This window comes from Sus scrofa, unplaced genomic scaffold, assembly GCF_000003025.6.
Source record: "Sus scrofa isolate TJ Tabasco breed Duroc unplaced genomic scaffold, Sscrofa11.1 Contig340, whole genome shotgun sequence".
In the NCBI taxonomy this organism is placed as follows: domain Eukaryota; kingdom Metazoa; phylum Chordata; class Mammalia; order Artiodactyla; family Suidae; genus Sus; species Sus scrofa.
In genome coordinates, this window is record NW_018085182.1 from 78,843 (window position 1) to 92,802 (window position 13,960).

Consider the following 13,960-nt stretch of genomic DNA (forward strand, 5'->3'; position numbering starts at 1 on the left):
TGATTTATTGCTGTATTTATTCTTACATAGGCAATAAAACTTCACATGACTTTTTCTCATTATCTAATGTAAGATGTTTAAAGATCAACAATATTCCAAAAAGAGAGGAAAAAAGAGAGACAGAGAGACAAGCACCTTATTACACTCAGCAGAGAATTCATGGAAAGCAAATGGATATGGGAAAATCAGCAAACTATGAGGGGGGATATGTATAGATCATTCTATATGAATTACTTTGAAAATACAGATGACAAGAGTGGTAAAGACAATAAATAGAAGGAAACATGAAAATCATTCAATTGCTCATTTGTCCCGAATGCATTTACTCGGTTTTTACCCTCTTTCACATTGTGTGAGTGTAAATCAACAAAATTAAAACAAGCTTGCAATTAAGGAAATTGTTTTCTGAGCATTAAGAGAGACACGTTTTTAATCCCTTGATTTGAGAGTGATTGAATTCTATTATTGGAAATAAATTTTCAGGAACTACTATGCACCTTAACAACAGCATGCCATGGTGCTTCCCAATCTAACCCAGTGAGAAATGTTGATGGATCAACCAGAGGTCTGGCGCCAAAACGCTGAACAACGTAGTTGACACTTAAAGCAACAAAGGAACAAAACCTAAAGTGTAAAATATATATATAATTCAGCAGAGGTGCCCCAAACTCAAATACAAGGAAAATTACACAGAAAATCAATATATCAGAGTGAGACATAGTCTTAAATTAGGGAAGCAGAAGCAGTGGTCTCTACCAAGGGAAGTCAGGATCTAAAGCGAAGGAGCTGCAACAATGTCTTTATCATTTTTACTTTTGAGGGGCCTCCTTGAAGGTTAATGGTAGAGAAACCAACTCCACCTCCTCCATCAGCAGTGGCCAAAGGCTCTCACCTGAGCAGCTTAGAATAACAGTTCATTTACTTGGTAGAAATTCCTGATACTTCTAAAGAAATTTTTATGGTAGGGCTTGGGTGTTACATTTTTGCTTAAAGTTTCCCTATTTGTTACTTTTTTTTCTTTTTGCTTTAAGTATAAAGATAATTTGTCCAGTAGCAAAAGGGTTATTAGCAATTACCCAACTCATAGACACAGAGAGATGTGGAAAAGAGAATCTGGGCATCCTGGCACCTGCACAGTTGCAGGCCATAACGCCCTTCAAGTCCCACAAAGCAGGAGAGAAGTTTTGGAGGAGTTTGCCTTTCTGATGTCCCTTGTGTGTGCAAGACCATCAAAATCTGTTCTTAATTTTGTCCATTAATCCAAAAGAACACCTTCCAAGTAGCACATTTCTGCATTTCTCATCTGCAAAGTTTTCTGTATACATATTTTCTCTTGTTGGATAGGAGGAGGGGGTAGATTTGGGAACTTGTCGCACTAAATCATCCAAATTACCATCTGAGAGGCAGGGCCATGTAGAGCATTCTGAGACAAGGAACGAAAGGCCCTAAGGCCAAAGAAGTGCATGATGTTGACATCATCTGGGGGCCTGAGAGCCATTAGGGTCAGTGACAGTTGTCTACCAGGGATCAAATGCAAGAAATCAGGAGATATCTAGTAAATTCAGTTTATGATCCCTAAGATTTAGAGTTTTTGTCCTAAGAGATTAAACAGAGTGCAAATGTTCTAAGAACACATGAAAAGTGGATGGTTCCTGTATTCTTGCCTAGAACAACCATCAGAGTTCTAATTTAATTTGCCTCGCTGACAGTATTTAAATCACGAGAGTATCCTGGAGAAAACAAACTCTTGATGATATAAATACGTGCAGTAGCTTTTTGCATGGACAGGCTACAAACATTTATGCAGCAGGAGATGTAAATGTAGAAATCAGCTCCTCTCGACCTCCTGGGTAGATTTTCCATTAACTGTAGGATTAAGAAAGCTAGATTGCAAAAACTTGTAGAGGTAGCTTGTATACACAATCCTTCCTCTAATCAAGGTAAATACCTAAATCTGGGCAGTTGCTGTGAGAATGCATTGTTTAAATCTTTGCTATATGCTATGATTTTTAAAATAATAAAAGCAGGAAGAAAGACTGTAATTTTTCAGAGGATTGTGTCTGTGTTTTCATGTATATATCTGGATTAAATATTTGACTTTATGGCTAGGTGAGGTCTTTTTGCTATCACATCATTAGAGAAGAGCAAAGTCCCTTCCTTGCTATCTTGTGTCCTTGTGCTACTCTTATTTCCCTTTTGGATGTACTTCACAGAGAGAAAACACCTGAGTGGTTTGACTGATGCCTCTAGATGATGGGCTTCATTATTTTATTAGAGGAGGCATAAGAGAAGAGAGATGTCCTGTGTATGCTAAGAAACTTAGAATTGTCTGTTGGAGATTAATCCAGGTAAGTGTAAAAAGAAATTTTTACCATGGGGAAGAAGGGCAATGTTGGGTGTGGAGGTGTGTGTGTAAACAGTCTGAGAAAGGTCAACAGACCCAGCAGAGAATCTAGGGGGAAAGACCTTAGTATCTTTAATCCCCATGGTTTTTCCATCTTCTTATTTATTCCTTTCCCTGATTAAAAAACCTTAAAGACTCATCCAGAAAGCTGTAAACCTCTCCAACCTTAGAGACCAGGTTTTATCTTATACTCGCTCGTCCTTAGAATTTATCTAGTTCTATCCCTATTGATTTTGAATCCATACTACGATCCTTATATTATCTCTATCCCCCTTAGTTTTCCTTCTATCACTCTCTATCCAGCCAGGGCATTTATTTTATGCCAGAAGAGAATATTAGGAGTCTCCTTTTGTCTCACCTTCTCCCCTGAACTCAATCACTCATCCAAAACCCATGCAAGAATTCATTCAGGCAAATCTACTTCTAAAGGTCTGGAATCTTGCCAAATCTCTTCTAGCTTCTCATATCTTCTTTAGGAAGGAAGAGGAGAATGATAGAAGAACTGTGATCAGATAGGGCTTTTTTCACTCCCCTGTGCTGGTGCTGTCAGATGAGGTTACTTCACTCAAAGCACAGGACCCAGGAGAGAAGCTCCTCCCTACTCCATCCCTGTCCCTGATTTTCCAGCATGGCCCAACCCTGTATCCCTTGGAAGTGATGGAGGTCAGCTTTTCCTGAGGAAAATTGACCTGGATTGTGATTTTTCTGTTTGTTTATAGGGGAAAAGGCAAGAAAAACAATTTTAATCTATATAGGAGGCAACAGAGAAGTTTCTGGGATTCCATTTTTCACACCTTACATCATAACGAATAAATTATCCAAGATCATGTCAGCTGCCCTTCTAATCACCATGCTAAATTTGTTTTATCAAGTTGCCTCTGAGAAGCCCAGAGAAAATGGTAAGTTTAAGAATGAGTGAAGTTAATAGATCTGAATACTTATTGTACTGGACTTATGGTGTCAAGAAAAGTTTTGCAGTTTTTTTGAGTACCTGAAGAAAGTAATTTCCACAGATATTATCTGGTATACTCATTCTATCATTTTATCACTCAGTGGTCACATTAAACTTGTACTGACCCTGGGAATCAACACTGCTAAAGACATAAGATTGCAGACTCCAGAATCTGGAGGGTTCACAAATACTAGTGGAGGAATAATGAGAATGAGGGGATTATTCAGGAAGAATTAGGACTAATCTGTATGAATTTTTTTTAAGTTCACAGTAAGGTTTTACTTTTTCAATTTTTTTCTTCCAGTTTAAGATATAACTGACACACTGTACTGTATAAGTTTAGAGAGCAGAATCATTTGCCTTACATTTATCATGAAATGATTAGTTTTATAATTTTAGTGAACATCCGTCATCTCATATAAATACATATTTAAAATAGAAAAAAAAATTTCCTGTGATGATATCTCTTAAGATTTACTCTCTTAACAACTTTCGTACATAACATAGAGCAATGTGAATTACCTCTTTCATTTTGTACATTATATCCCTAGCTTTTCTTTATCTTATAACTGAAAACTCTGTACCCTTGACTACCCTTTTCAAATTCCCCTTCCTCCACTCCCCTCTTCTAGTAACCACAAATTGGATCTTTTTTTTCTATGAGTTTGTTTATTTGTATGTTGTTGAAGTATAATTGACCTAAAATACTATTAAAGTTCTGGTACACAACAGAGTGACTAAATATTTCTATGTTTCAAAATCATTACCAGGATAAGTCTAGTTACTCTTTGTCACCATAGAAAGATATTACATAATTATTTACTATACTTCCCACCCTGTACATTTCCTATTTGTGACTCAATTATTTTGTAACTGTAAGGTCGTACCTCTTAGTCTCCCTCATCTACATCCCTACTCATCCCAACCCCTCCTCTCTGACAAATACCTGTTTGCTCTCTAGATGTATGATTCCATTTCTGTTTTGTTGTTTTAGTTTGTTTGTTTGATGTCTCTTTGATTCCACATACAAGTGAAATCATTCAGTATTTTCTTTCTCTGACTCATTTATTTCACTTAGCATAATACCCTCTAGGTCATCCATGTTGTCACACATAGCAAGATTTCATCCTTTTATAGCTAGTAGTATTCCATTATATTAGTTTTCATTCATTAATTGACAGGCACTTAGGTTGTTTACCTATCTCAGCTACTGTAAATCTGTAAATAATACTTCAGTGAACATTGGGTGCATGTATCTTTTCAAATGAGTGTTTTTGTTTTCTTCAAATAAATGAATCCAGGAGTAGAATTGCTGGATCATGTGGTAGTTCTATTATTACTCTTTTGAAGAATCTCCATACTGTGTTCCGTAGTGGCTACATCAATCTACATTCCCATCAGCTGTGGCCAAGGGATGCCTTTTTTCTACATCCTCACCAACACTTGTTATTTATTGTTTTTTTTTTTGTTGTTGTTGTTGCTGTTGTTTGTTTTTGGTGATAGCCATTCTAACAGATGCGAGGTGAGATCTCATTGTGGTTGTGAGTAGTGATGTTGAGCATCCATCCATGAAGCCAGATTTATCTTGATCTCTGACTTGAGGCTATACTACAAAGCTACAGTGATCAAAACATCACGATTCTGGTCCCAAACAGACACTTAGATCAATGGAATAGAATGGAAAGCCAAAACACCTCCGGTCAGTTCATCAACAATGAAGGAGGCAAGAATATACATTGGGCAAAAGAAAGTCTCTTCAGTAAGTGGTGCTGGGAAAACTGGACAGCTCTATATAAAGGAATGAAATTATAATATTTTCTCACTCCATTCACAAAAAAATTAACTTGAAATGTATTAAGACTTAAATGTAAGACCAGAAACCATAAAACTCCTAGAAGAAAACATAGGCAATACACACATTGATTTAAGTCTTAGCAGTATTTTTTAGAACTTTCTCCTCAAGCAAGGGAAACAAAATCAGAAATCAACAAATGGACCTAATTAAATGCAAAAGTTTTTATAAAAACAAAAGACACCATACTGAATGGAAGAAAACATTTGCAAATGATATGACCAATAAGGGGTTGATATTCAAAATATATAAGCAGTTCATACAACCCAATATGAAAACAAACCACCTGATTTATAAATGGGCAAAAGGACTGAATAGACATTTACCCCAAAGACATACAGAATACCAACAGGTCTTCTGATGTTTTTAAACGTTTTGTCTCAGGCATCTGTCATAATGTCTCCTCATTTATTTTTTATTTTATTTGGTTTTATTTATTTATTTATGCTTTTTAGGGCTGCATGTGTGGCACATGGAAGTTCCCAGGCCAGGGATCAAATTGGAGCTGCAGCTGCCAACTTACTCCACAGCCACAGCAATGCAGGATCCAAGCCACATCTGTGACCTACACCATGGCTCACGGCAATGCCAGATCTTTAACCCACTGCATCCTCATGGATACTTGTCAGGTTTGTTACAACTGAGCCAAAATGGGAACTCCTACTTTTTATTTTATTTATTGTAGTCTTTTCTCTTTTTTCACAAATAATCTAATCCAGCTAAGTGCAAATTTTATCTTTTTAAAAAACCTATTCATTGTTTTGTTAATTTCTTCTATTGTTTTTGTATTATCCATTTGAATTATCTCGGCTCTGATCCTTATTATTTCCTTCCTCCTGCTAACTTTGAGTTGAGTTTGTTCTTTTTATAGTTCATTAAATTGTTTATTTGAGATCCTTCTTCTTTTTAGCATATGATTTTATATCTATAAATTTCCCTCTTAGTAATGCTTGGACATAGATGCAACAATCCTCAATAAAATATGAGCAAACTGAATTCAGTAGCACATCAAAAAATTATATGTCATGACCAAGTGGGATTTATCTCTGAGATAAACGGTTGGTTCAACATACACAGATCAATCAATGTGATACAAGGTATTAACAGAATGTAATATTAAAAACAAGATGATCATCTCAATTGATGCAGAAAAAGCACTTAACAAAATTTGACATCCATTCAGGATTTAAAAAAAAACCTCCAGGAATTCCCTGTGGCCTAGCAGTTAAAGGACCTGGCATTGTCAGTGCTGTAGCTTAGGTCATTACTTTGGCTTAGGTTTCATCCCTGGCCTGGGAACTTACACATGCCATAGACATGGCAAAAAAAAAAGAAAAAAGAAAATTCAAATGAAAGAGATATAGAAGAAACTTATCTCAACACAATAAAGGCCATATATGAATAGCCCACAACTAATGTCTTAATTAATACAGAAAGCCTTTCTTTTAAGATCCTGTACAAAGCAAGCATGCCCACTCTCTCCTTTTTATTCAACATAGTAATAGAAGTACTAACAAAAGCACTTAGACATGAAAAAGTTAAAGATAGCCAAATCACAAAGGAAAGGTAAAATTGTCTCTTCCCAGATGACAAGCTTCTACATATAAAACCATTAAACCCCCCCAAAAATCTTCAAGAACTAATAAACAAATTACATAAAGTTTCAAGATTAAAAAAAAACCCACAAAAATCAGCACCATTTCTATACACTAACAACAAAATATCCAAAAAGGAAATCAAGAGCGTTTCCTGGTGACCTACTAATTAAGGATTTGGCATCATCACTGCTGCAGCACAGGTACAATCCCTGACCCAGGAACTTCCACTTGGCATGAATGCAGCCAAAGAAAATTCTGCATTGGTGCACAGAAGACTCGAAAGAAGGAAAGAAAGAAAGAAAGAAAGAAAGAAAGAAAGAAAGAAAGAAAGAAAGAAAGAAAGAAAGAAAGAAAGAAAGAAAGAAAGAAAGAAAAGAAAAGAAAGAAAGACAGACAGACACACATACACAAAATAAAATAAAATAAAATAAAATGAAATGAAATCAGCAAAACAAAAATGACATCAAGAAAACAATCCCATTTACAAAAATCACCAAAAGGAATAAAATACTTAGGAATAAATTCAACCAAGGAGGTAAAAGATTTATAAACTGAAAACTATAAAATATTGATGAAAGAAATTTAAGACCCAAATAAATGGACAGATATCTTATGTTCATGGATTGGAAGAATTAATAGTGTTAAAATGGCCATACTACCTACTGTAATCCACAGCATCAATGAAATTCCTATCAGAATCTCAATGGCTTTTGCACAGAAACAGAAAAATCAATGCTAAAATCTGTATGGAACTACAAAAGACACAAAAGAGCCAAAGCAATCTTGAGCAAGAATAAACTAGAGGCATTACGCTTTCTTAATTTCAAACCATACTAATCCAAACAGTAAGGAACTGGCATACAAACAAACACATAGACCAATGCAACAGAATAGAGAGCCCAGAGATGAACACATGTATATAGGGTCAACTAATTTTCAGCAAGGGTGACAAGCAAACACAATGTGGAAAGAACAGTCTTTTCAGTAGTGTCAGAAAACCATACATTCACATGGAAAAGATTAAAATTGAACCCTTATTTTATACCATATGCAAAAATCAAATCAAATTAAATTAAATGCAAAGCAGAGTTAAAGGGAAAATCTGAACTATAAAACTCTTAGAAGAAAGCTTAGGGAAAAAATCTCCAAGAAAATGGTCTTAGAACAATTTTTTGGATTTGATACCAAAAGGGCAAACAACAAAAGCAAAGCAAACATAAATTAGTGGGACTGTGTCAAACTAAAAGCTTCAGAGAGCAAAGGAAAAAATCAAAAGAATAGAGACAATCTATAAAATGGGAGAAATATTTCCAAAGTATATATTGTTAAGGAGTTAATATCTAAAACATATACAGAACTCAAACTCAATAACAAGAAAACAAAGCAACATTAAAAACCAGGGAGAGGATTTGAATTGATATTTTTCCAAAGACATACAGATAGCCTTATATAGAACATGAGGAGTTCTATAGTGGCTCAGTGGGTTAAGAAACCAACTAGAGTCCATGAGGATGTGGGTTCAATCCCTGCCCTTGCTCAGTGGGTTAAGGATCTGGTGTTGCTGCAAGCTGTGTCTAGGTCACAGATACGGCTCAGATCCCACGTTGCTGTGGCTGTGGCATAAGCTGGCAGCTTCATCTCCAATTCAACCCCTAGCCTAGGAAATTCCTTATGCCACAGGTGCTGCCCTAAAAAAGAAAAAAAAATAGGTACATGAAAAGGTGCTCAGTATCACTAACCAGCATGGAAATGCAAATCAAAATTTCAATGAGATATTGCTTTACATCTGTGTGAAAAGGAATTATCAAAAAGAGAAAAGATAAACGTTGGAAAGGATGTGGAGAAAAAAGAACTATTATGCACTGTTGGTCAAATGTAATTAGTTCAGCCATTATGGAAAACTGAATGGAAGTTCCCCTGAACATTAAAAATAGAACTACCATATGATCTAGCAATCCTACATCTGGATATATATGCAAAAGGAAATAATCAGTATGTCAAAGAGATGCTTGCACTTTCATATACATCATAGCATTATTCACATTAGCTAGACTATGAAATCAGCCCAAATGTCTATTGATGGATGAATGGATAAAGAAAATGTGAGATATATATATATATATATAATTTATATATATAACTATTTAAAATATATATGTGTACGAATAGTATTATGTATTTAAAAAGAAGGAAATCTTCCCATTTGCAACAACATGTTTGAATCTGGAGGGCTTTATGTTAAATGAAACAAGCCAGACAAAGAAAGATAAGAATTCTATTGTATCACTTATATGCAGAATCAAAAAGTTTTTTAAAAGGCAAATGTATAGAAACAAAATAAAATGGTGGTTTCCAGGGGCCAGTGGTTGGGGAAAATGTGGAGAGATTAGTCAAAGGGTACAAATTTTCTTTCTTTCTTTTTTTTGTTCATTTGTTTAATATCAGTGTAGGCTCCAATTTCTGTTTTATTCAATGGGTCGTCATGTATTAATATCATTAGTTGTTTGGAAACTCAAAATCTTCCCTATTTGGAACCCCTGCAACCTGACATCTGTATCCTTTTGACATTTCCCTGAAACCCTTGAGCACTTTAAAAATTTCTGGCCCAGCTAGAAGGTCCACCTTTTTTTCTCCCCCTCCCTCAGTCCAGTGTCTAGCTATTTCTCTGACGAATTCTGGCTCTACTTTTAGTGGGAAATGCGAGGGAACTCCCAAGTTTTCATTTATAAGTTCTGAGAATCCAATGTACAGCATGAGAGTGTAGTTAATAATACTCTATTTTATACTTGAAATTTGTTATGAGAACAGATGTTAAGCACCCACACCAAAAATATAACAGTAATAATACTGTTAGCCAGGTAAGTGATGGAAACATTCATTACTTCGATTGTGGTAATCATTTCACAACATTCCACATATGTCAATCATCACATCATACACTTTAAATATATACAACTTTACTTGTCAATTATACCTCAATAAACTTGAAAACAAAAAACAAAAGCAAAGGCAAAACTGAGACATCACTGCACCCCTATTAGAATGTCTAAAATAAAAATTTTAAACCTGGGTATATTAAGTACTGGTAAGGATATAGAATGATAGGAATTCCCATTCACTGTTTATGGGAAAGCAAAATAGTACAGTATATTTGGAAATCAGAATTGCCAACAAGTGACATAAAATCAAATAGTAAGAAAGGTGCTGACAAGTTTATTTATTGGCATAAATATCTGCAACACATTTATTATAATTTTAATATGTATAGAATTTGTAGGATGTCAAATATCAAATAAGGAATACCAAATTTTCATATTTGTAATTTGTGCTTTCTTTTTTGATCAAAAAAAGAAATCTATTGATATTATTGACATAGTATTGATCTACTCCAAACAACCAGCTTTGATCTTTTTATTTTCTCTATTGCTTATCTGTTTTCTAGTTCATTGAGTTCTAGTTTAATCATTATTTCCTTTCTTTTACTCTTGGAGAGTTTAACTCTTACTTTCAATTGTTTAAATATGAAAGCTGAGATCATTAACTTCAGACTTTTCTTTTTTTTAATATATGTATTTTAATGCTATAATTTTACTTCAAAATGCTACATCAGCTGTATCCCACAAATTATATTTTAATTTTCATTCATTAAAATTACATTCAATATCATTTATAATTTCCTCATTAGATCGTGGGTTTTGTAAGACACATTTTATTTGGTTTTCACGTATATGGGGATTATCAAAAAATATTATCAATCCCAAATTTAACTATGTTGTGGTCAGACAACACAGTAATTCAATTCTCTAAAACCTATTTGGACTTCATTATATACCAATTTATGGTCTACTTTAATTAATGTTTTCAGTGCAGTTTGCCTTGTTGTGGCTAGATAGTGCCTTACAGATGTCCACTGGTTGGTAATGTTAAGATCTTTTATATCCTTACTGCTTTTCATTGTACTTCTCCTAGCAATTGCAGACAGAAAAAGCAGTGAAATTTCAGTTAGAGATTTGTCTGATTCTTCTATTAGTTTGGTCAGTTTCTTCTTCAGTTAGTATTTTGAAACTGTTATTAAGCATAAACATTTGGAATTGTGTATCTGCTCTAGGAATTAGTCTTTTACCATTACGAAATGTCCTTCTTTGCCCTCTTGTCCCAAATGTGACAAATAATATTCTCTATTGGAAGAAGAACATCGTATATCCAAGGCCCACCCCAAATTGACAGCCCTGTTTACTGTCAATTGGCCCTGGCAAATCACATAATAGGCAGCCATGTGTAAGTTTATTTCAGGGAAGAAGTGAAATATAATACAATCTCTATGGAAATGCCAATGGCAAGAGAGTCACCAACATTTGTCCTCATGAGTCATGTAGTCATTCAAGATGACAGTAGTATCTATGCCGGGGATAAGAGGCAGAAATAAACTGTGAAATAGTCTGTGAGACACAAACTGAAAGATAGCCTAGTCACACCTCTAGGACAAAAACACAAATTTTCTTAATTATTCTGATATTTAGAAAAATACATGTTTCTTTTTTAGTGATCAGTACAAAAAAGATAAGTAATTGTTTTTCTTTGGCATCATTCTAGTGTTTGTCCTATCTGTAGGAAGTTTTTCAGTATATTTTCATTTATTCTTTGTCCCCCATTTGCATTTGTATATGTATTTGTCATTGTTGCTGTTGTTGTTGTCTTTTTTGGGCTGCAACTGTGGCATATGGAAGTTCCCAGGCTAGGGCTCCAATCCAAGGTGCAGCTGACAGCCTACGCCACAGCTACAGCAATGTGGGATCTGAGCTGTGTCTGCAAACTCCTCCACAGCTCATGGCAATGCCAGATCCTTAACCCAATGAGTGAGGCCAAGGATCAAACCTGCATTCCTCATGGATACCAGTTAGGTTCATTACCACTAAGCCACAATGGGAACTGCTGTATATGAAGTTATAAATTTCATCTTTTTTGTCTGTGCCTATAAGAAAATGGTAATTTTATATAGCCTGTTGCTAACCAGACATTATTCTATCTTATTTTCTTCTAGCTGTTATCTTTCTATTTCTATCTATCCCATTGCTCTTTTCATCTTACTTTCACTTCGCTCACGATCCACAGTCTTTCTCTACACTTGTCTTTTTTGAGCCTCAGTGATTACCAGATCCTTTGAGATGTTGATATGAGACATTCTGAGGTATTAAAATGTTTAGATGAGAGGATCTAGATGGTGGAGGAGTAAGATGTGGTGCTCACCTTCTCCCACAACACATAGAACAAAACCCATCTACATGTAGAATGATTCACACAGATCATCTACTGAACACTGGCAGAAGACTCTAAATCTCCAAAAGGGGCAAGAACCCATCCACATAACTGGGCAGAGCAAAAGGGGGAAAACGAAGGGAGAAAGAGGGAGAGTGAGAAAAGGAATCAGGATGGGACTAGCACTCCTGAGAGAAAGCTGTGAAAGAGGAAAGGAACCCACACTCTGGCAAGCCACATAAACGACAGGTAGATCAGCTGAGACAAAGGGACCTCAAAGCCTCAGAGAAAAGTTCAGTGACTGGACTGAGGAGGACAAAGCAGAGTGAGAGCCCCACAGACCATCAGTACCACCATCCCCGGACATCACTGTAGAGATACTTGGGCAGGGACTGGGTGCTGAGACTCAGGATCCAAAGGTCATTTATGGGGAGAGGACTAGGGTTGGCTGTGTGGAGATAGCCTGTGTGGTTAGGGAGTGGTTGCCACAGGCAGGGAAGCAGAATGCCATAGCCAAGGAAACCCAGGAGGAGGTCTGGGCCCTCAGGAGAAGCAAGGTGCCACTGTTGGGGAAGGCACCATAGGGATATTGGTCCCTGTGGACTGCAGACTCTCAGAGGGTGGACTGCATCTGACACAGGCTACAGGTGGTGAGGTGCCACCTGCAGGGGCTATGGGGAATAGGATGCCTCCTGTATGGGCTTTGGGTGTCTGGGTACATCTTGTGCAGGATAAGGGCAGTAGGGAAGTGGAAAGGTACACAAAGAGTAATGCAGGGCCTCTTGCATGGTCTCCAGGTGGCAGAGGCAAACTACAGCAGAGATCTCAAACACCAGATGTGGGCATGGCCACCACCACTAGGGGGTCAGAGAACAGGTACCACCTGCGGCCCCAGTCACCTCAGAGGTTGGCACAGAGAAGGAGACTGCAACTGAGCACCACCTGTTGTCACTCTCACTCCCCTGAGAATGTGCACACCCTACTGCTACCACTGTCAAACACTCTGGGCACTTCCCACACATGCCTGAAGATAACTGTCACTTCCCAGGGCCCTGCAACTAGAAGAGGCCTGTGCCACCTTCACACAGGTCCTTGCAACTGCCAAGGGCCCAGCAACCAGGCATTGGCTACTAGCCCTGCCCATTGCCTGTATCTCTTTGGAAGCTCATGCAGCACACAATAAATAAATAGTAAGACCTTCCAAAATACCCAGGGGTACTAGCACATATAAATATCCCTCCAAGACTATAGTAGTTGTTTTAACTAAACACACAGAATAAGAAAAATATAAGCAAAATGAAGAATCTCAGGAACCATTCCCAGTTAAAAGAACAGGAGAATTAATCTGAAGGAGCCAAACATGAAACAGACCTCTGCAGTCTAACAGCTACTGAGTTCAAGAAGGAGATAGTGAAAGTACTGAAGGAATTAAGGGTGAGTATAAAGGAATTAAGAGTGGATATGAACAGTGATGCAGACTACTTTAGAAAGGAACTGGAAAACGTAAGGAGGAGCCAATAACAATTAGAAAATGCATTCACAGAAATGTAAGCTGAGTTAAAGGCACTGAAAAGCAGAATGAATAATGCTGAGGAATGAATTGGTGACTTGGAAGAGAGAATAATGGAAATCACCCCTTCAGGATAGCAGACAGAAAACCAAATGAAAAAAACATGAAAGCAATATAAGGAATCTATGGGATAATATAAAGCAGGCCAACCTGCACATAATAGGGATTTCAGAAGGAGAAGAAAAAGAAAAGGGGGTTGAAAATATATTTGAAGAAATTATGGCTGAAAACGTTCCACAAATAAAGGAAACATATACCAAGATACTGGGAAAACAAAAGGCCCCAAACAAGTTGAACCCAAACAGGCGCACACCAAGACTTATTATAA

General features: G+C 36.6%; 1 protein-coding gene across 11 annotated transcripts in view; it reads left to right on the top strand.

Moving 5' to 3' along the window:
* Positions 1 to 2,136: 2,136 nt before the first annotated feature.
* LOC100517524 (butyrophilin subfamily 1 member A1-like) overlaps positions 2,137 to 13,960 on the top strand; it is an 81,685-nt gene continuing 69,861 nt past the window's right edge. For 10 of the 11 annotated variants that reach the window (XR_002341231.1, XR_002341236.1, XR_002341234.1 and 7 more), the window contains exons 1-2: positions 2,167 to 2,348; positions 3,124 to 3,303. Coding sequence is in view for 3 of the 11 variants with exons in the window: in XM_013989509.2 (XP_013844963.1) it covers positions 3,231 to 3,303 (73 nt within the window). In the remaining 8 variants the exon portion in view is untranslated. Of the gene's footprint in view, positions 2,349 to 3,123; positions 3,304 to 13,960 lie in introns of all 11 variants that reach the window. The other variant, XR_002341232.1, reaches the window with a different exon arrangement.